We start from the raw sequence: 23,903 nt of genomic DNA on the forward strand, positions 1-23,903 counted from the left end.
TAAAGCCGTGCCAGGGGACTTGCAATGACCTTGGCCAGTTCCTTTAGAACTCTAGGGTGGAGATCATCCGGACCGGCTGACTTGAAAACGTCCAGCCCCTCCGAAGCTCCCTAACTAAATCCTCGCTAACCCTTGGCCCAGGTGTGCCTCCCCCGGGGCCCGGGGGGGGCCCAGCAGGGAGGTAGCTGTTCTGGTCCCTACTTAGCAAGACGGAGGCAAAGAAATTGTTAAACATGTTAGCTTTGTCGTCTGGTGTGACGACCAAATTTCCCAACGTGTCCTGCAAGGGCCCCACATTACCCGGGACCTTCTTCTTACCCCCTTCAGTCTGGCTTTGCTGCTGCTCCCAAACCTGAAGGCTAGACTAACTTTCCTACACCTCCCAGCTTGCAACCTAGTCCAGTAGTCTCCAAAGTGGGGTGCGCAAGACGATCCATTGGGGTGCAAGAAGAAAATATTAGACCTTCTATTTATATATATATTTATATAAATATACATATATTGGGGGTGCATGCTCAAAAATGTTTTACTGATAGGGGTACGCGAATATAAATATACGTATATTGGGGGTGCGTGCTCAAAAATTTTTTACTGATAGGGGTGCGTGGTCAAAAAAGTTTGGAGACCACTGGCCTAGTCCATCAAGCAATTTCACCTAGGGCATGGAGCTGGGATGTTGGCAGCATGTGGTGGCAGCCAGGCTGCAAGCAAGTCAGCAGCAAGTTGGTGGGAGGGGAAACGGCAGCAGCCTGGTTGCATGTAGCATCCTCCTTGGGCTCAGCTGTGTTATTTTGGCCTGCCACTCCTAAAAGGCTGGTAACCCTGGAGCTAGACCATCAGAGCACACAGCCATATGGACCATATTGTCATTGATAACACTGTCAGAGAATGGACTGCAGAGATGTGCTCCCTGGCAATACTATCAACATTTCCCGAAATCCCATTTTATGCCAAACAATATTTCAGCATGCTCTTATGAAACAATAACCAACTCCTCCATTGAACAGTACAGACTATCATAACAGTGCCATAAACATCTGCCATAGACATGCCCAGTGATCTCAGTGGAACAGTGCTAATTTGCGCTAACTCAGGATTTCATAGTTTCACAGTTTCTAGGGTCAGAAGGGACCTGAGAAGATCATCTAGTCTAACCCCCCACCATGGCAGGAAAGAGTACTGGGGTCAAACAACCCCAGCAAGGTGTTCATCTAACCTCTTCTTAAAAACCCCCAGGGTAGGAGCCTGCACCACTTCCCTTGGAAGTTGGTTCCAGACCCTAGCCACCCTGACCATGAAAAAGCTTCTTCTGATGTCTAACCTAAATCTACCCTCTACTAGCTTGTGACCGTTATTCCTGGTCACTCCTGGCTGTGCTCGGGGGAACAGTGACTCCCCCAATGCCTTCTGATCCCCCCTGACCAGTTTGTAACAGGCCACAAGATCCCCCCTCAGCCTTCTCTTGTGGAGGCTGAACAGGTTCAGGTCCCGTAGTCTCTCCTCATAGGGCCTGCCCTGCAGTCCCCTGATCATGCGAGTGGCCCTCCTCTGGACCCTCTCCATGCTGTCCACATCCCTCTTGAAGTGCAGCACCCAGAACTGGACGCAGTACTCCAACTGCGGCCTGACCAGTGCCGCATAAAGGGGGAGAATCACCTCTCTGGACCTGCTCGAGATGCATCTGTGGATGCATGACAAGGTACGGTTGGCCTTCCTAACTGGCCCTGTACAATAATGTTCATATATCCATAGCACAATAGTGTTGTTTCCTCCACTTCATTCAGGTAGCACAAGCTCAAATGAATACAGAGTATCCATCTAAATCAGGACAGTAGGACATTGATCTGTATTCAGCAGTTCTGACCTTTCCTGTTAGCGCACAATACAAGTAGAGAAAAGGCAAAGGGCCTTTCACCAAGTGTAGAAAATACTTAAAGTTAGGATTTTCAAAGGGGCCTCAAGGTATATCAAATCAGCAGAGCACTCCATACCAGTACAGTAAAACCAGCCCCCACAATGAAAATAAGCTACAGCAGTAGAAAGTACAATTTTGCTAGTATAAATGTGTCTACAGTAGGTGTTTTTTGCCTGTAGGAGCTATATCACTCAAGGATCACATCTCTTCACACCCCTGGCAATGTAAACTAGATTGACACAAGCTTGGACTTAGCCTTAGATTCTATTACAAATCCCAATTTTTAGGTGTCTCTCCAAGTCAAACTTCAGCCCCAGTTGATAAAAGCTGTTTACCTAAGGTTCATTGAAATTCAGGGCTGATCATTTCCAGACTGATCATCGTTTCAGCTGTAAAGTGGGAGTTACATTTGGCTGAGTTCATAAAATGTGCCCCAGAGCTTGAAATGCCTGCAATGTTGCAGTGTTGTGCAAGCACAGGTGGGGAATTCCCAAGGTAATGTTATTTTAACTGATGGTAAGTGAAGGGCAATGATCCTTCCACTGCTGTTAGCGCCTTCTGACAGGGCTGGGGAAAGGAAATCAAACGGATGTCTAGTCTCTGGTCTGTGGGTCCCCCACTGCATGTGACTAGTCATGTTTCAAAAGAGGACCATACGTACCTGGAGGTGTTTTCCAATATTGCTTTCACCTCATTCATTTGCTCTTTTCCAAAGTAAACCACAGTGAGGTGAATTTTCCCATCTTGCTGAATGCCCATTTCCCTAGAACAGACATAACAGATTCATGAAGGTTTGCTTTCCCAACTGATGCTCAGCATATTTAATTGAGATGGCAGGATGATAATGGGAGTTTTCAGGATACACAGTTTCTTGGTGTAACTCCACTGAGAGAGAGCACGAGACCGTTGCACCCAGACACAAACATGTTGTTTCTCTTATAATACACTGGCAGGATGGGGTGTCATATAATTTATAGAGGTCTATTAGCCAGGAGAGAAGTGTTATTACTAGTTACCTGTGTTATGATTTCAGAACATTGAAATGGCCCATCCAGCCACATGGAAGATAGTGTGAAGGCCACTGGCAGGAAGCCAGCAATTATGTGGCTAACTAGTAAAGCCAGCAGGTGCTACCTCAATACTGAAAGGAGAAAGGGAAACTTGAAGAGGGAAAAAAAAATCACATGCCTTCATTTCTACTTCTTCTGCATACTGCAATCTCTAGTTATGTCCCTGAAAACCAGGTAAGGGAGATCTACACAAACAGTTCCCATGGGTGAAGAAATCAAGCAGCTAGTAATTTCTGCATCTCTCAACATCTGAGTTCTTCTGGACAGCAAAGTTATTTGGAAGCCTCACAAACTTCTGACTTATCAAAATGCAAACCTCGTAGCTGGCCAGGTTATTATTAGTTCACACTTGGCAATGCACCTTAATTAAATCCATTCCTGCAAATGCCACAGCCACATTTTAAGGACAAGGAAATAAAAAATGAGTCTTGATCAAAAGTAACAAGGAGACAATATCCTTGAGTTCAAGAACAGTTTTTATTGTTTCTTTGTAGCTAATCATCTGTCCTATCACTGAGGAGCTTGGCAAGCTGTCGGGATAATAAAGTGACCCCTGTTTTCTAGACAGTATTTCTATGGAGTGAGATTGACATATGTATTGAAGTGGCTCTGACAAGTGCTTTCTTCCAGATGGAAATACTGTGTTTCAAATGGGATAAAATGTTGAGTACACATGGCACCCACTTCAAAATGATTGATAAATGCTATATAAATCCTTCCACTGGTTTCCACTGGTAAAGCTAATTGCAGTTCAGGCGCAATATTATGTTTTTCTAAGTGACTGCCAATGGATTTCTTTGTAAGAAACTAATTTGAATTTCGGCAAAAAATAGGATTTTTCACTGGAAACGTCCTTGGTATTTACTTTAACTGCAACATGCTGTCCAAAAAATAAAAATAGCTATTATAGAGTCACAAAATAAAACCCACCTAAAATTTTGCATAAATTGTCGGAACTTGCTGGTTCTTTTGGCCAATGGAACTATGACGTTAATGAGTGTGTTGGCCATGTTGATGTTTTCATTCTTTACTTTCATGACAGGACCAAATGGTCTAAATAAAACAATTCGTTTGAATTCATGTTTCCTGTCACCTTTGAAAGTCAGCTCATACAACGTGCCTTTGTCTTTTTCTGTTCGGTAGATGCCTGTTGGAAATATATGAAAAAAGGAAAATGTTAGTATAATATTCAACTCAAGAAGAAGTTGTAATACCAGCTATTCAATACTATTCATCTAACCTAGATTTGACTAAAAATAAATGAGACATCACTTTTTCCAAAACGGGATGTACTGTAATTCCTTCACTGTTCGGAGTCAGCTCTCACCATCCAGCAGGAAGACAGTCTTAGACTGAAGGATGTGATCTGTCTAACCCCTATAAAAATCTGGCCACATTTAGCTGTGTTATAAGTACCTGAATGCCATGACAATAGATCTGGCTATACATTTGTTCCTTACTTTTCAAGAGGATCTAGTTGCACATAACATCCAGAGCGCTATGTCCATTCTGATGAGACAAGAGGAAGGTAGAAGGAGCACTTGCTAGGCTGTATGTTAGGTGCATCCCTGAGAGAAACAGTTTTCTGATTGCATTTTCAGGTTCTTTCCTTCTGAAGAATTTTTATTAGGCATCAATGAAAAATCCTGCATTGAAAATGTCTAAGAGACCGTTCCTAACAGCCACCAGAATCTCTATCACCAACCTGAACAATCATGACAAGACATGGAAATTATTTAATGTATTTATTAGGCATGGATGTCTGTACCTAGGTGACATCCTTATAGTTAATTCAGAGAGATCTGCCTATTGGAGCAGAGTCTTCTAAGATGTGAAGACCTGTGAACTTCAGAGAGTACAATAAACTTTTAAACTCTAAATTCCTTTTGTAATGGGATAGGTTAGTATATATCAATGTTGTATTTTAATTGCATTCCCTTGCCGTGGTGAATTTTCTATTCTTGTCCACATCCTGAGGCACACAACAATAGACTCATGGGGCAAAGACAGAAGTTACATTTTTCATATGATCAGCCCCCCTGAGGTGCTCTACAGCTGTGCTGTGACATACGTTCATGGCTGCAGAGTGCTTTTAAAGTGGCTGACTGCATGAAAAATTAACCCTCATCAAATGAGATGTCAGATAAAGGCACTCTTCTTTAGAGGTGGGGCAGCTGGATCAGAGCCCTCCCACCCTGAAGCCCCTGACAGCCCTCTCCCTCCCTCTCAGGCCAGGCAAACCCCAGCCAACAGCTCACTGCTTCTGGCTTCCCCTTCCCCACTCCCATTTTTCCTCCTTTCATGCTGATAGCCATCCCTGCCTCCCCAAGCTGGAAGCTGGGGGTGAGGTTGAAGAGACAGGATGCTCCTCCCCTGCAGGCAGGTGCAATTCCCCCTGCCCCCCCCCAACTCAGCAGGTAAACGTCTGTTGGGTCGGGGGTGGGGTGAGGAACTCTAACTCATGGCACTTTATGTAAAGCACCATGAATTAGAGAGGGGGGCCTGCACATCTGTCAGTGCCCATGAAGTTCAAGAGTGATTGGTGAGGAACCTCTGGTATGCATAGTTCTTGCCCAGTGCTTGCTCAGTGAATAGCTTTGTCTGGTACTAAAACCACTGTTCTCTTTCTTAACAGGGGTCGTACACTATGTAGTTGATTATAACAGTGCTTGGTGGTATATTGCTATTCAAATTCCTGTAAGTAGTTTTCTTTGGATTCACAAAATGGGTGAAATCTACCTGCTTGTGAGGAGCCACAGCAAGTACCAGGCACTACTGAAATTCTAGTTTGAGGTTGAAAGGCAGACACAGTAGCATGCAGACCTCCCCCCCAGCTCACCTATTCTGCAATAACATATGAATCTCCACAACAGGGCATTTGAATAAATACATTTGTTGTAGCCAGACTCATTAACATTTGAATTGTTCTCTTTCATACTTAATTCTTAAATGTAATTTTCAAACTATCTTAGCAATTACAATTCACATAAGAGTATGGTTAGATTTCAATTTCTTAAAAGAACTCAAGAGACAAACAAAACACATGGATACATAATTGTCTAAAAGAAATCTAATAAAGACCCTTTTTTTTCTTTTGGGGGGGGACTTGTACACATGACCTGATTCAAATAATCATTTATTATCATGCTTTCTTTTCTGTATTAGTCACTGTCTAGTCCATAACAGTAGTTTCTCTCTCACCACACGGCTGCTTAGTTTCCCTGATATCATCTTGTTTTTGTCAAAATAATTCCAATCAACTGGCAATGGATGCGGCTCCTCTTCCCATTATTTCATTGATATGTTCAGAGAACTTCAAAAAGATTAGTGAGATTATTTTCCTTAGCAGGAGCAATGCTGGTTCATTGCTACTGAATCATCACCATATAGGTGTCCTTTCTGTAATCATTTCAACTAACTTACTTGATCAAGCAGATGTGTTTGATTTGTACTTCCCTGCATCCCATTACAAATAAACACATTTGTGGCCAGATCTTATTCCACCTACTAGAAGCCTAAGTATAATCCTGTTCCAGCCTCCTCAAGTTCCTGAAAAACACTTCATACAAAAGATGGATGTATCTTCCTCCTGCTTGCTGCTTTCTGTGATGTAAGCTGATGGTGTGTTATGAAAGCAGATAGGTCAATATTTTTTTAGGGCCTTGAGCAGGATGGAACAGAACACACATGTTCATGTATGGAGAATTGAGGGACACAGAAACTAAGGGACTCATATAAGGCCACAAAACACATCTATAGCAGTGCTAGGACCTGAACCCACATCTGAGTCAGGGGCTACTCACTTAACCACAGGAACATCCTTCCTTTCTGCTTTAAGGCTCCCTCGGTTCCCTAAGGAATGGCTTGATTACTGCCATCATGACTAAAAACATTACAGATTTTTAATAAGGTATGGGATTTTAGAGAATACATCAAGTGAGCCATCTTCTCAGAAGATGAGCCATGGCTAGAAACAAGCCTTACTAAAAAATAAACAACATATCACTAAGCAGTTTCCAAGAAAAACAGAACATTTTTTTAAGTTTGACAGTAGCTAAATATCAAAAAGGATAGCAAATTCTTTTTATTGCTTCTAGTAGATCAACTAGTTTCAAAATTTCCATTTCTCTACAAAGCAGCATGCTTAAGATTTGCCAGAATGCTTTGAGTAAATTTATGCCAAAGAAAACTAATCCGAGATTTTTTAACACCAGGGACGGGCTGCATTGTTAAACATAGAGGAGACTCTGAAAGACCCTCAGAAGCCTACTTTGGAAATGACCAAAAGAAACAGCTTTTGGGGGGAAAACTGGGTTCTAACATGAAGAAGGTGGGAAGACAGAAAACCAATAGGAATACTGGTATAAGAACAGTTAAAACCAGGGCAAATAATCTCAGGGTTTTAGTTTGCCAACTGCATTCACATTCTGAGGACATGGAAAAAACCTCACTCTCTATACTGCAGTTCAGACAAATCTGATTTCATCCTAATGGATAACAGTCAATGCAGCTTCTCAGATATTTCTTACAGTGCTAACCACAATACAGTTACTGAGTCCTAATGAAATACTGTTCAATGCAGGATAATTATAGACTCAGTCAGCAAAGTAGTTAAATACAGGCTTAAGTCCCATTGACCTTAATAAAAACATGCAAAAGTTCACTTGGCTTTATCTTTTTTTCTGGATCTGTGCTTACTACTTACTTTTTATTGCATTCCCTAGCAGCAGTAATTAAGATTGTGTTCGCCTATATTTCTCTCTAATTTTAGTCCAACCATTTCATTCACTTTCAGAACTAATTTTAAATTTTCATTACAAACTGCCTCATGCAACCTATGAACTAAAATATTGCCCATAGGAACCTCAACTCCCTACAGGAAAAGATTTATTCCTTGTCCTGTGTAAGATCTTTATATACCTGCAATGCATTTTTGATATCTTACACAGCTGGCTGACTGGTTGTATAGCAAGTTTAGACATTAACTCTAGGCTCAGACATTAACTGTGATTTGCCTGAACGTCCTTGTTTAAAATCCCAACTACAAAACAATTGCTTATTATGTTCTTACTGACTAAAACGAAAGTCACAATGCTCCTTTCTAGGCTCTTGCCCCTATTGATAAAAAGTACATTCGTTCAGTTGTTAGTTTTTGCTTTGGGAATAGTGTTCAGATGTATTAGGAAGAGTATCAAAACATCTATTCTTATCTCCTTCCTGCATTAAGGTGAATGATTCATAAATATTTTCATCTTCACTTCCCATTGTGTAAACTGGAGTTGCCATGAGTTTTGCCCTGCCCCAATGAGCAATAGATTTTCATTAACCCATGTTGGCTGGAATCACATTGTACCTAGGACAAGAGGTGTTTGCTTGCTGATGATATACACTAAAAATTGCCTTTCTCTGTTGCCTTTTAACACTCCAAAACCTGGCAGAAACCCAATGAACATAAGACAGGAAGGAAGAAAAAGAGGGGAAACAATTATAACAACCAGACAGTATGAATCCCAGTATAAAAAGAGAGGCAACTCAGACATCAGCAATATGACGGGGAATAATTACAAGCAGAAGAGTGGAGATTCTCTTTTATTTTTGAACAAGGAAAATGGAAAACTCCAGCACACGCCAACTATTCCTACTTGAAGTCAAACTGTCTGGAATTATGGAAAGTATTCTCATGCAATAGCAAAACTGTAGAGAAGTTGTTTAACTCAAATACAAGGAAGTAGGTTTGCACTCTGATCCCAAACACAAGTGCTTCTGTCTAGAAACTGTGGGGGAGGCAGCAATTATTTATTTTAAAACATCTAGATCATACAGCAGAAACATTTCCATTTAACAAGCTGCTGGCAGAAATGCTCTCCGTCCATTAAGAAAAGCAATGAAAACATGGAATGGAGCATAGGGGATATGTATGTGCTAAGAGGAATTCTGATGCAATCATCCACATTCACAATTTTAGAGCAGCCTACTGTTGCTAGTCATTGATTTGGGATTGGTGTGGACAACAGCAGTGACAGATACCAGAGGCAGAAGTAGCTCACAAGAGTGAAAACATCATAGCAGCCTAATATTATTTGTTATGTCAGTAAGATCCTGAATCAGCAGAGTATTTTAGTCAAGGGGACACTGACTCAAGTGCTAACCTGGTTTGCTGAATTTGGACTTATATCATCAAGGAAATACCTGGCCTTATTGAATCAATGGCAACATTTCAAGTGATTTCACGAATATATCTAAATTCTCACCCTGACTTTGACAGCAACTCCCTGTCTTACCTTTGTATGGTGAGTTCTCTGTTTCCATCTATCCAAGCTGTCAGACACAGAGACTAACTCTATATACCCTACTGCACAGGGTAATGGCAAGCATTCATTTGCTGGTGTCTTTGAAGCAGCTTTCAGAAGAATCAGGCTAAAATTTTATTTCTTTAGGTGTAATAATGGGCCAGATTCACCAACAAGTTCCAGCCAATTTACACTGCTCCAGAAGGATACAGCAGCTATAAACCTGACTTTACTGGCTGGTTAAACCAAGTTTACAACTACTCTGTGTTGGCAGGTAGCACAAAGCAGCCAGAAGGTATCAGTGAATCAAGCCTGTTCTCGAAGCAGGCTGTGGGTTGCAGCACCTGCAAAGCCTGCAGTCTCAGAGTCAAGTTCTGTAGTGAGGCATGAAGATCCACACTTTAATGTAAAGCTGGTATGCCAGCTCCTCAGTTTCGATGTAGGCAAGACCATTGATTTTTGTGCCACTTAAATTATAGTTGTTCCATTTACAAATGACCAAAAAAAAATAAAGATGTCACAGAAGCTTTCAAAATAATTCTGTGCATAAAGACATTTCTCCTACATATTCAGATGGCTGAGACTTCTGTTTTTGTAGCTAAGTCAGGCTGCAAAATCAAACTGGAGTGTAATGATTTGGGACTCTGGATGCAACTGAATAAGCCTGCTGTCCTGATAAGAAGGAAGGAGAAAAACTTTGCTCACTTGAGTGGAATTTAACTCCATACAGAGGGGCAGTAGGTCTTTCATCCACATTGAGACAGGGGTGCAATTCAACAGCTGCTACCATGACTGAACGGTCCTATTCAGGATCTTCTCTGCTTGCCCCACATGGGAAAGGGGCTGGAAAAGGTACCCTAAACCTTGGCTGTCTTATCTAATCCTGGCTGGGTAACCATGTCCAGTGAAATCACTCTCTCTGCAGTCAAAAAGATGATAAGGAGACAGTGGCTTATGCAACTTGGAACAGTCACACTTTGATGCATAACCAAGATGACAAAAAACCAGAAAGAATTGTCATCATCTCTAGGCAACCAGCAAGATACAAAATTGACACTGCAGCTCTGAGTGAGACAAGATGACCAGATGAGGGTCACCCGAGGAAAGAGGGTGGAAGCTACACCTTCTTCTGGAAGGGGAAACCAGCACAGGACAGATGCATTTACAGCTTTGGCTTTGTCATGGAGAATTGGCTCCGTCAATTATGGAGCTCCCTGTGGGCATTAACAAATGTTTTATGACCCTCTGTCTTAAGTTCAATAACAACCAGTATGCCACCATCCTCAGTGCATACACCCCAATGCTTAATGCTGATGATTATATTGAAGACAATTCTCCAACCTTGACCAGGTATTAATACACAGAAGGAGGACTAGATTATTCTCCTCGGTGACTTCAACACCAGAGTTGCACATGACTTGGAACTTTGGAGTGGTGCAATTGGGAAGAAAGGAGTAAGGAAACCAAACCAACACATCCTCCTTCTGAGCAAATATGCAGAGCATGCATCAAGAACACCTTCTTTAGACAAAGTAACAAATACAAGACCACCTGGAGACACCTTCATTCTAAACACTAGCACCTCCTCAACTGTGCTATTGTTAGAGTCCATGATCGAATGGATATCTGTATCACATGAGCCATATGAGGAATGGATGACAGCTAGACAGATCACCGTCTTTTCTGATCCATTATGAATATCTGGCTTGCTCCAAAACACCAAAAACAGTCAAAAGCAACGTGAAAGGCTCTCAACACCAAGCCTCTTCAACACCTGAAGTTCTGTAAGGATCTCCAACAGTGTCTTCATGAAAAGCTCTCTGCCCTGTCCACAAATGAAGGCAACATTGAGAAACTCTGGAAGGGTTTTAAAACTGCTGTCACAGCAGACAGAAGTGCAGCTCCCAGCTGTAACTCAGACCAATTTTTGCAAAGCCTTCTGAGGCAGACACAAGTTACAAATGATGCTACATTTTGAAATATCTTTATCTGATACTTCATGAAATGAGCAGTTTGATTTTCACCAGATCAGCCATTCTGAAGCTGTCTGCAGTGGTGCCCTTATGTTTGGTTACAGCTATAAACTCCTTTCTGTGGTCAGATTGGGCAAAAATTGTCACTTCTGTCTGCACCCCATATGACCTGTGCTGAATCTATTGAATCTGTTGAACCCATCAACACCAAGATAGGTTTGAAGACAATGATGCTGAGATCCAAGCACTCTTCAACCAGAAGAGAAGAGCTCATTCTGCTTGGCAAGATGATATCTCATCCCAGCAGAAAAAGGAAATGTATCAGCTCCTCAAAGCTGAAGCTCAAAGGAGGATCAGGGACATTAAAAATTAGTGGTGGCAGAAATCAGTGATCCTCAAACACCAGCTTCACTGGACCACTCATTCTGTGTGGATGCCTTACTCTCAACTCCCAAAACAAGTGCTCTACTCCCAGCTTAGGAACAACACAAGGTCTTGCGATGGCCCAAGGAAACACTACAAAGACACATTGAAAGCCTACCTCAGGAAAATGAATGCTGACATCAAGAGATGGGAGGAGCTAGCTTCCAAACAACTTCAATGGTCCTGCAACCTCAACCAAGCAACAGCCCATTTCAGGGTAAAGCATCTTGATGCCTACCTTGCTGGGGTCATCTCACCTCAGCAGTCTTTCCTGCTCAAGCGCAGAGGGGCAGGACCTGATGATCTTGTAAGGTCCCTTCCAACCCCTAACATCTATGAATATATCTCTCAAAGCAGAGAAGAAAGAGTGGAGGAGGAAAAGGAGAGAGATCCTAGCCTGCAGCCTACTCTTCCCTGTGGAAAGACCTGCAACTTCTGTGGATGGATTCATGGCTCAAGGATTGAACTCTTAAATCATCTCAAGACCCATCAATGAGCTGTGATAGAGATTATCCCCAAATCAAAGAATTGCTGATGATGCCTCAGGTTCCTACCATTGGTGAACATCAAAGCCAATGGGGTCCTTAATTAATAATATATTAAAAATGAATTATATAAGCACAGTATAGCAGCTTCCCCCATGGTTACTTTCAGTGGATTAGATTCTGCCTTGCCCTTCGTTAGCTGTGCCTTGGGGTCAGGGTAGACTCCCTGATCTTGTACAGCCTGTACATTGGCCAAATAATACAACAGCAATGAAGACAGAGTCAGTGACAGAGCAAATCCACCCTATTCTGGTCTTACTTATATCCCTGCAGTTGGGCCTGCCCTCTGCAATAACTTGAAGAAATCAAGGAAACCAGATAATCTTTCCGTCTTGGGGCCCTGCACCATGGCACCAAGGTACCATGAAACACAAATACAGTGATTTGAATGTCTTGCCCCGCTCCAACCCAAGGGTGGCAGCTTTGGCATGGTATATAATGGCTGTTGTGAAGTCGGACTGGATTCTTGGTAGACATAAATAGGCATAGTCTTGCTAATGGAAACGGAGCTTGTGACAGGTCTGTGCTTTGGTCCCTGCCTCTTTCTGTCCATATTCCCCAGTCTATTCTACCTGCTGCTCCTCACCTGCCATGATTTGGTGGTGATTGGTATGTATTCAGAGGGAGGCTGCCCTTAAGACCAGGGTAATCCTTTCCTTGGTGCCCTAGGGCTATTTTTGTGGCCTCCTTGCCACCCCTGTAGCCATGCCCACACCTCAGTGATGACACTCCATCTACCCATTTGTAGGGACTCTCTTCCTTAAGCTCTCTTTCTCTCTGCCCAAAATCAGCACTGGACCTCTCAAGCCCCAAACCCTGGTCAGGCTTCAGCCTTTTCAGCTTGTTTCAAATTTGGCTCAGGTCCACTATTTCTGGCCCTGGCTCTTTTGATTTCAGCCCTGCAGCAAAGGGTGCCTATCAGGTACCTTGTTCATTGCCTCCTCCACCCTTACAGCCACTTCCAGTCCTCCAATCCTTTAACTCAATTCCAAAACACAGAATCAGAACCAAAAGGGTTAATCATCTGGTTATATGCTATTTCCAACCCTCCAGGGTTACAAAAAAAAGGTTACTGCTATCTGGATCTGCTGAGACTTCCTTCCTCAGCTCCCTGGAGTTCCTCTCACTGGAGTTCCTCCAAGCTAGAATTTTCCTCCCTTCCCAGCTCCTAAGCCCTGGCTTTATTTGTCACCTGGCTGCTGTCCACTTGTTGCTGCTTAACTTAATGGGCTGCCTGGCTTGCCCTGCTTTGCAGGCTTTCCTGGCTCCTTAGCTGCTCCTGGCCTCCAGGCTTGAATCTCTTTTGAGCTACCTGCTGCATCCCCTTCCCCCTGTGATTCCCAAAAGTTCAGCTCTCAAAAGGGGTCAGCCTCCCTGTCCACTTCCTCTGTTCCAGGCAAGTAACGGGGCTTGGGTTTCCTGTTACAGAGCTCCACCTATGGATACTGGCTGAGACTTTGACCTCTGGTTTGGATGCTTTGCAGCAACCGCTCTGAAGGTGGGTTTTGCAGGACATTTTCACAATGCTTTAGTCCAAGCTTATCTAACTGGCAGCCCACAGGCCACATACATTCCTGAAAGAATTAACCTGGGGCCCCTGGGCTCCCAGTCTGGCTGCCATTCCCCACAACACCCTCTGGCAGAGTCTCTGGGGCTTCCACTCCTTTCTCCTGTTTCCACTTCCTGCCTTCACCCCTCGGGATGATACAGGACTGAGGGAGCCTGTGACTGGGGGTTCAGGAAGACTCAGGGACCCCATTCAGTCTGGGAGCACATGTGCAGTGCCTTGAGGGTGGGATGCCCACCACTGGTGCAGCAAGGCAGAGAGAAACCCATGCAGCACAACACGGTGTGTGGCCTGCACAGCAGGTGTCCAGAGGGCCTGTGGCCCTCAGCCAGTACCAAGTTGGAAAGCCCTGGTTTAATTTTTTCCACAAGACACAAGCCTGAAGCATCTCTTTTTTTATCTGCAGGCCCTTGATAGCTCTTTGTCAGTACCTTTCTTGTCTTATTTGCCAGCCAGGAACCATATGATTGCCAGCTGGTGTTTGTATGTATATGGAGTCCTGGCCTCTGATTAAGGTGCCAAGGCTCTGTATGCTAATGAAGAATGGTAGTGAATTTTCAAATGATAAATTAAGCATTTACAAACTGGGTTCTGGAAGCTGTGGGCTGAGAAATAAGTAGCTCAGGGATGAGTTTTGTTTTAGAGGCAATACCCCTTACAGTGGGCTGGGTTTAACTGGCACTGATAAGGCCAGAGGGAAGAGCTGCAGGGATTCATGTGTTACAGCCTCCCAATCCACTCTTCTAAATGGCATCTCAGGGACCCCAGGAAACCATTGCAGTCATTTGAATGTCATGGTCTCCCACTCTGCATTTTATACTGCCATGACCACTGAAGCAAGCAGCAAGGCAAACCACTGCTAAATAAAGCTGAGATGTGTTGCCTTCTACACTCCCAGGAACGTGTTAACTTTGCCTTTCCCAGTCAATATCAAATGAAGAAAGCTGGCCTTAGCAAATAAAGAGCTATGGGGTCCAGAAACTATTCTGTGTAAAGGAAGGCACCAAAGATGCTCTTGCCTGAGCTGCCAGGCTCAGCGAACTCAAGTGGTCACTCTGAAAAAGCCAGGAATGTAACCTCTTCTTCAAATGTCATCTGCAAGGCCACAGCACTGGTGCCATGATCAAGGAGACAAATTTCTTCTCTTATGTTATGTTCATCTGGGTTAATCACCCATGCAGCTTGAGTCTCACTTACACGCCATGGCATTATACAGAAAAGGGCATGCAGCAGCATAAATGAAGTGAATCCAGGACTATTATATTACAAGCTTCTTCCTAGCATTGTAGACTCATTCTTCTTCCACAGTACTTCACCATCAATGAATGAGTAATGTGATCAATTGGCTGCAATATGCCCTGCTAGGTTTGGCTCTCTGTGACTGCAGCACACTTTCCTGTGGGTTGGAAGTTGCCACACAGCAAGGATTACTCTGTACCCCTGTGTAACAGGGCACTGGGCTGTGCCTATTCCATTAAGAGGGCAGGAAGCCTGGAAGGCTGCTTGCAGGTAATGAAAGGAGTTGATTAAGGATTCACCTGACCAGCAGCTGGCCAGGCTGGAGCTATATACTGCATTGGGCCTGAACTGATTAGGCAGTCTCACCCTGAAAGTCATGAAGACAGGAACTATTAGCAGCAGAGCTCCTAACTTGATCATAGGACAGAGCAAGCAACCCTGCAGTCCAGAGAACAAGAGAAAGGTACCTGGGATAGAGAGGGGTTCATTTATACAGGCCTTGATTTTATGTTAGATCCAGAGAAAGTTTGGGGCCTGCCAGAGGGCCTAGCTGTTTTATTAAGTTGTACTGATGGATTAGCCTTGAGCCCTGCTGGGACTGAGCAGGCTGAAAGGGACTGAGCAAGATTAGAGGGTCTAAAAGCCCAGAGAAGGGTGGAGAACCAGACCAGGGGACCCGAGAGCGCAGAAGAAAAGGGATGCACATGGGACCAGGGAGCCCAAGAGTGCAAGGGGGCTGAATGTGTAAAGCTAACGTTATGAGTGATAACACCCATGAAGCATGGGACATGGTGTAGGGAAGGGAAGAGCCAGGCACTGAGCCCTTAACCCTACAGGTGCTAAGAGAGCATGAGTAACTTAAGTGCCCAACTGAGATTAGCAAGGTCCAGGAGGGACCTGGTATGACTTGCACACCTTAAGGCTCACTCTAAGGCCCATGGGCAGCCTCCCTTACATAATCCTCTGTAAGAACAAGTGGCAGGCAAGCAATTAAGGGAGCTCTACCTTGGAGACTGGGTTAGGCCAAGCTGCCCAGCCCCCAGGGAACATCATGGCTGCCGCCCCTGGGGCTGAGATTTGCCACACCATGTCTTCTACATTTATACGTGCTCCCAGAGTTGGATTATCCCACATCTCTTTATTGCTGGGCACATGCACAGTTGACTGACAGCCTAGAGGGAAAAACCCAAAACAGGCTCAAAGAATGCCCCATTGTCTTGTTTATACCAGTATAAAGTGAAAATAAATCCAGAGATTTCAGTGGAGTTCTTCCTAGTTTGTATCAGTATCAACAAGACCAGAATTTGTTCCTAAAAAGAAGATGACAGGAATACAAACACTGCTCTGTCTTGCGAGGAGGTGAGTTCTAGTCAGGGTTATCTAGCCCAACCCCTGCATAGGTGGGGGATTCACTGTTCCTAAACCAATCCAGGCAGATGCCCCTCCAGCCTCGTCCTGAAAACTTCCAGCGAAGGCAATTCCACAACTTCCCTGGGCAGCTTGTTCCACTACCCTACAGTTCTAACAGTTAAGAAGTTTATTTTTTTCCTGAAATGTAATCTAACTCTGCTTTGCTGCAATTTAAACCTGTTGCCACATGTCTTACCTGTAACTGGGCTCCCTTGTTCCTTTTACAAAGAAAGAAGGGAAAAGAGGGAAGGGCCCATTAAGTGGGACCAGTTAGACTGAGATAACCTGTCCTGTGAGGATATGAGAAGGGAAAGGGCAGGAAGTCCCATGTAGTGGAAGGGAAAGGAGCTGAGCCTAGGGCACAGTGATTGTGAGTCGGCCTGGGGAAAAGCCAGAGCTAGGAGAAACCCAGCCAACATGGAGTATGCCTGAGAGAGGCCAGGGCTAGTGAGAGTCCAGCAGAAGAAGACCCAATACCAGATCAAAGGTATGGTGAAGTGCAGGGATGTCTTTAAAATGGAGTTAGGAAGCCACATTTCCTAAGAGGCCCCACAGATCCTCAGCTGTGGGATGTACTTCAGCCCCAAGAACACTGCCGTCTCTTAGGAACTTGAGCACTGAAAGAACAACAGGTCATGGGAAGTGTGTTAGATAAGGAAGCCAGGAGACAGATGTGGACTTAATGGGGGCCTCACAGGCTGCACCTCAGTTGAACAAGGTGCCAGTGCTCACTTACTCCCACTCCCAGAGGGAGTTTTTCACCCTTCTCTATGGCAGCCTTTCAATATATGAAAACTGCTATTGCATGCTCCCCCCACCCTCCAATCTCCTTTTCTCCAAGTGAAGTATACTTAGATCCTTCAATCACTCCTCATATGTCTTCCATTCCAACCTCTTGATTATCTTAATTTCTTGCCTCTGCATTCTCTTCAGTTTTCTCTATATCCTCAAGATGCAGTGCCCAAAACTGAACACAGTGCTCTCACCAAAGCATAAACAAGACCAGGCAGAGCAGCACTCTCACCTCCCATGTCTAGCCTACAATGCTGCCTGCAATGAAATCCAGAGCTGCTTTTGTTTTTGTTATAGCAGATGCACATTGCTGTATCTGCAATGCAGAGAGACATAAAACACCACACTGGGATATGGAAAGGGCTGCAATAAAGATTAACAGATGTTGAAATCAGGCAGAGTTACTCCAGGTGATAAGAAGCTTTCAGCAGAAGACAAACATAAAGGAAACAGACAACAAACCCAAGCAAACATCCAGGGACACCTGAGTCTTCACAGCTGCTATGGGCAAGCCTCTTAAGAATTTGAAGAGGGTGGGAGACACATCTCCAGCCTCCCTATTCAATGGTATTACATGGGGCCCACACCCACCATGAACACTGAGTGCTCATAGCTCTTCATATAGGCAGACACATTAGTCTGACGTATAGCTTATAGATGTCTTGTTGAAAAGCAAAATGCAACCTGGAGTTGAATGTGCTTTACTAACTAAAATGCACTAAAGAAAGAAATGGCCTGATCTCTACATTCTGTCAAAATAGGCCTCCACAGCCTCTTCTAGGCCTACTGATGACCCAGTTAGGTCATGCTAGGAAGGATCCCATAATGATGTCCCAGAAACTGTGTTTCAGCAGCTAGCTGCTGTCCAATTTTAAATGGCTGAAGTGATAGAACAGCCCTCTAGTGTCTGGGGAATGGACTTGACACAGTAGAGGTTGGTATTTAGCATCATGAGTGTGAGGCTGTGCAAAACAGAAGTGTTTTGTTTCGACCAGCATTTCAACATTTTGACAGAACAGTGTTTTGTTTCAAGCTGAAATGGCTGTTCCGTTTCGTTCCGTCAAAACGTTTTACCGTTTCGACCCTGTTTCAATGTTTCGCCCATAGGATATAATGGGGAAGGTTGAAACACACTATAACTTTGTCATTTCTGGCCAGATTTGGATGACACTTGCAGGAATTGAAGCCCCTTCTGAGGGCATAATGCATGCTAAGTTCCAAGAAGATAGATGCAGGGGATTCATAGAAAATTCACTCCACAATCTTGAGAGCAAAACTCATGTCACGTGTAAGTGTTAAGTGACAAGGGGGTCAAAACTGCAGGGATGCTATCCCCTACTGAGACCACAAATCTTCCCATGTTTCAAGGAGATAGGTGCAAGGGGTTCAGAGACTCTGCACCCCAAAATCCTGAAAGCAAAACTTGTGTCACGTGTATGTGTTAAGACACAGGGGGGTCAAAGCTGCAGGCTTGCTAGTCCCTGCTGAGGCCACAGTCTGCTAAATTTCAAGAAGATTGGTGCAGTCTATCTTGGGGCACTGGAGGGGGGGTAGGGAATACTACTGCAGGCCTGGCTGCTAAGCTACTGTGTTAGCAGTTACCAATTAATCATGATTCACTCAGGGACCAGCTCAATACACAGAACCTAGCTAATAACTTAACGAGCATGGATTAACACCTACAAAACCAGGACTAAGGAGCAGAAATAATCAATACAGACAATCAACTGCCCCAACACAGAGACAGTCAGTTGCACAAGCACACATTTCATGAGTTTTTCCTGTCAGCAGCTAGAGATGCAGGGCCTCAGAACCCAGAAGCCCTGCACCTATCTCCTTGACAGCTGGCAGGCCTTGCGGCCGCAGCAGGGGCTACGATCCCTGCAGCTTTCACCCTGCTGCGCCTTAACACACACAGTGTCACCCATATCATGAGTTTTCTTGTCCACAGCTTGAGGTACAGTTTCCCCCAAACCACTGCATTTATCTCCTTGAAACTTGGCAGGCTTTGTGGCTTCAGCAGGGGCTAGCATGCCTGCAGTTTTGACCCCACTGTGGCTTAACACGTACACGTGACATGATTTTTGCTTTCAGGATTTTGGGATGCAGTTTCTCCAAACCCCCTGCACCTACCTCCTAGAAATGTGGCAGGCTTTGTGGCCTCCAAAGAGGCTAGCATTTCTGTAGTTTTGACTCTGCTGTGGCTTAACACATATACATAACACAAGTTTGGCTCTCAAGATTGTGGGGTGAAGTTTCTCTGAACCCCCTGCACCTATCTTCCTGAAACTTGACACGCTTTATGCCCTCAGAAGGGGCTACCATTTCTGCAAGTTTTATCTAAATCTGACCAGAAATGACAAAATTATAGGATGTTTTGAGTTTCCCCATTATAGCCCATGGGCAAAACCTTGAAACGGCAAAACATTTTGACTGGCCTCATTTTGTTTCGAGGCTGTTTCAAAACAGGGTGAAACAGCATCGAAACAAAACTGGTGGTGAAATTTCAGACAGCCCTAGTATACAGCTCTACCCCATCTTACTTCTCTGATTTTGTTCGTATTCAACTCATCCCATCTGCTCTACAACAAATGCTGGGCTAAATTTACACCTCTTGGCTGCTTCTCCCCTCATTCCTACACACCATCCCATAGGCATGAATACCATCCCTAAGCAGATTCATAAGGCTGCTTACTCTCCTCTGATGCCAGAAGTAGAACAGCTTGAGAAGTAGCTAAGGGAAGCAGAGCAGGGCTTATTCCTTTTCTTAATGTTAACATTATAGGAGGGCTGTAATTTTCAGAAGAACCTAAGTGACTTAGGAGCCCAGCTCTCAAGAAACACCCTGAAGCTCCCATGAACATCCCAAACAAAAATCAATAGCATACATACATGTTCTTTCAAATTGATCACAGTCCTCTCCCCAGTCCCAACAGGTCACTCACCCTGTGTGGATGGAAACTCTTCAGGGAAGAGATCATATCTATCTGTCTCTCAGCAGCTCCTCAGCAGAATACCTTGGGCATTCCACAATAGCTACACTATCAGGTGTCTTCATCACAAAGCCATTGCCTCCAGATCTGGCACACACAGGCACTCCTGTTGGCAATGGCAACCAGGAAGTCCAGAATGGGTACTTATTACCTTAATAAGTAATTCTGTTATGAAATGTGATCTAAAGGCAACGTGTCCCAATGAATAAAGGACTAAACAGGACAACCTAGGAGAGCTGGGTTTTATTTCCAGCTCTGCCACTGGCTTGTTGGGTAACTGCAGGCAAGTCACTTTGCTTCCCTGTGCCCCTTCTGGCAAATGGGTATAAAGATACTGATCTCTTGCAAAAAAACTCAGAAAGACCACAACAGGTCAGACTGTTTTGGACATTATGAATTTCTATCTGGAATTTCTGGGTTTACCTTGTCTATCACATATGTATTTGCTAATACTGTGCATCACCTGTAAAAACTTTTCCGGATTGAGAATCACTGGTCTAGAGGTTAACCCTGTGCATCCTCACTAATAAGGAATGTTCTATGGGGAACATTTGACCTTTTCTGATTTACACCTGTGCAATTCCATACTGTATTCAAATTCAAACAAATTTTAGGTGAGCAACTGCAGTCATTAGAGTCTGCCTCTGGTGTATCTTGCAACTTTATTGTCATCATCACGGAAGTTACACAGGTGTAACTGAGAATAGACAAAGGGACTGCAGGGGGCTAATGGAGAACAAAGCAGAACCTGCATTTGAGATGTAGTTATCAGTGTGCAAACCAGCACCCTTTCTCCAAAGCTCTGTTGGCTCTGAAATTCTTCACTAGAGTAAAAACCTGTAAATACACACAAACCACAGATCTGTGAGATAAAAAGGTTCTGATTTTACCACATCATTTTTCAAAGAACTGTCCTTTAAATTATCCATGATCCCTGCAAGAAGCTCCTTTGAGTCACAGGGACAGTCCTGGGAAACTATGACTGATGCTTCCTGAGGTGTATAGGTTCAGTGGTGACAGCATCCCTCTCCCCATGACAGTAACATCAGAACCTTTCGTCAACCCCAAACTCACTCATTCACCAAGACTCTTGGTCCTCCAGATACAAACCTTCAATGAAGTCAGAAGCTGCATACAGACGATGTTTTGTATTGGTGTCACCCTCTGGGCTATTTAAAGTCTCCAGTGCCAAGTCAATGGCCTCCACAAGCTCATCTCGCTTGTCCTTTCTCACAGGCTTCTCCTCAGGGTGGCGTGTCAGTCCTGTCTCCAGCTGGTACACCTTCTGCAGAGTAAAGCTCTCAAAGGGCACAGCTGCATACTCTGTGGACAGCTTCACGCCTGCATGCACCTCTGCTTTGTCAATCTGGGAATGCAGGAATGCCAGCAGATCAGTCTGGGTTTTCTCAGGGTTGCTGCGATCCAGCCCCACACCCAGTGAGTCAGTGTAGTGGTCCTGCACATTCTTCAGCTGCTCGCTCCGCTCCTGGAGCTCATCTTTCAGCTGTGCAATTTGCTTCTTCAGGCTGTTGATATAATTGCGGTGCTGCTCTTCTCGCTCCTGCAGCATAGCCTGGTAACCCTCCTTGCCTGTGGGGCTGTTGGCCCAAGGGAATGCCAGCTGTTCATCATCTCCCTTTGGTGTACAGGCCAACATGTAGACAAGGGATACAGCACAGAAGACAGCAACAAGCAGGCCAGCCAACCGAGGAAGCCATGCAGTCAACCCTCGCCGAAACATCGTCTCTCAGGGAGCTGCCTAGAGTATGTCAGGACCTACATCACTTTGTATGTCCAAGCATAACAGCTCCTGTGCTTGAAGTCATCTTAAATAGATGCATGTGTGCACACAAGTTGCTTTACCACCTTCGTCCTAACATGAATGCCTTGCTTGGATATTGGGCAGAGTCTTGCATACTCTTGACGGTACAAAAAGCTGAACTATGAAGCAGAGGCAGTGAGCCAAGTGATACCTGCCACTCCTGTCTATAACTTCCATTGTAACCTGATCAGCTCATGCGTGTTTGCAGAAAGTGACCTGAAAGACATACGACAAAGACCAGTTACACAAACACATACTCTACAAAATCAAGTCAGTGGTTTTGGAGACAAGGGTTCCAAGGCTTTGCGCACGTGGCGGCATTTGCTATTGTCCCTTTCAGGCCTGTCTAAAGCAGCTCAGACTGTTGTAAAGTACTTCCACTTTGGATAGTGCTAAAGCTGAGAGAACACAAGGCCTCATCCAGGAAACCCTATACATACATCCTTAGCTTTGAACACATGAATGGTCCCATTGATTATGAACAACTGACCTGAGCTTAGAACTCTACTTTCATACATCCATAGCAGTCAGCTTACAGCTGGATCTCCAAAACAGCAGAGTGCAGATTTTCCAGAGAGCTTAGCTCTCATGTACCAACCTAATTATGATGTTTAAAAAGGCATGGCACCCAGCAGTTCCCACTAGGATTCTTACAGGAAAGTTTCCCAAGCTGGGCGTTAAGGTCTTGAAAATCTAGTCCCATCTGAGGGTGACTTTTGAATGCCAATCCCTGTAACTGGTCTTCATGACTAGTTGCATGTCATATTTGTAACTGGAGGGCAATAAGCAGATCTGGGTGGAATTTTCACAAGTGCCATGCAATTTAGTTCCATTGAAAGTCAACAGGTGCTTTGCATGTAACCAACTTCATTTCTTTCAGTACACCCACACCATATAGCTAATGATGCCCCAGCATTTTCATTCTAAGCCCTTGCTTTCAGTTGCTGATAATTTTAAGAAACTTCTACCACTTCAACATATATTGTGATGTTTTCCATGCCTGGTCTCTTTCTAAGGCTGAAAAATATAGAAGGTTTGAGCCAGTGGCATAACTAGGACAGGGGAGTAGGGCAGCAGGCTGGAGCGCCAACTTTGGGGACAGGGGGAAGAAAAAACTAGCTGCTGCTGCAGCCACTTGATCGTGATAGTCATCATGGCAGCAGTGGCAACTAGAAGTCATCAGTGCCCCTGTGTGTGGTGGCTGCTTCAGGAACCTGGTTGTCTTCTTACGCTCTGGTTTGAGCAAAATGGTTCAGTCATTTTTGAAAACAAGAAAAGTGAAACAAACACATGTGTGCACATCTATCATTATGGTTAAAAAATATTGTGAATTCTTATAACACAGGCAGAGTAAGTCAGAAATAGGAACTGATATGAACTGTAGAAAAGATGCATCTTTCAGTGTTTCTCTAAGACCAGTTTTTAATTTCAAAATTCAAGTGCAAGCAGGAGTGAGATATATATAAATTTAAACAGCAGGACTTCTGAACAGCAGACAGAGTGTGAAGAAATGTTCCTTGTTCTGCCACAGAACAGCTGTGTGGTCATGGGCACATCACTTCTCTTTGTACCTCTAGTCCCCCTTCCATTTACTGTCAGTCTTGCCTAAACAGAGAACAAAACTCTTTGAAATAGAGGCTCTCTCTTACAAAGTATCTGTTACATGCCTTTCATAATGAAAATACAAGCCCAAGTCAGGCCCACAGACAGAATAATAATCTATCACTCAAAGTTTTGAATCAAAGTTGTATTGCAGTATGCACAGCTGATTTACAAATCAAGGGACTGATGCCGTTGGAAATACTATGTGCAGGGTTCAGTCCATGTGGCTAAAAGTGTTCTGAGAGCTTCACATAGTATTTTC

General features: G+C 44.1%; 1 protein-coding gene across 4 annotated transcripts in view; it reads right to left on the minus strand.

Annotated features, from left to right (window-relative positions):
• The window catches only part of CSGALNACT1 (chondroitin sulfate N-acetylgalactosaminyltransferase 1), a 140,439-nt gene that overhangs the window by 23,342 nt on the left and 93,194 nt on the right, over positions 1-23,903 (minus strand). For all 4 annotated transcript variants that reach the window (XM_019522225.1, XM_019522227.1, XM_019522226.1 and 1 more), the window contains 3 exons: positions 21,328-22,255; positions 3,916-4,132; positions 2,577-2,678 (listed from right to left, as the gene is read on the minus strand). In XM_019522225.1, the coding sequence (XP_019377770.1) occupies positions 2,577-2,678; positions 3,916-4,132; positions 21,328-21,958 (950 nt within the window). In that variant the 5' untranslated portion in view covers positions 21,959-22,255. The remainder of the gene's footprint in view (positions 1-2,576; positions 2,679-3,915; positions 4,133-21,327; positions 22,256-23,903) is intronic.

This window comes from Gavialis gangeticus, unplaced genomic scaffold, assembly GCF_001723915.1.
Source record: "Gavialis gangeticus isolate Ggan-Ray unplaced genomic scaffold, GavGan_comp1, whole genome shotgun sequence".
In the NCBI taxonomy this organism is placed as follows: Eukaryota; Metazoa; Chordata; order Crocodylia; family Gavialidae; genus Gavialis; species Gavialis gangeticus.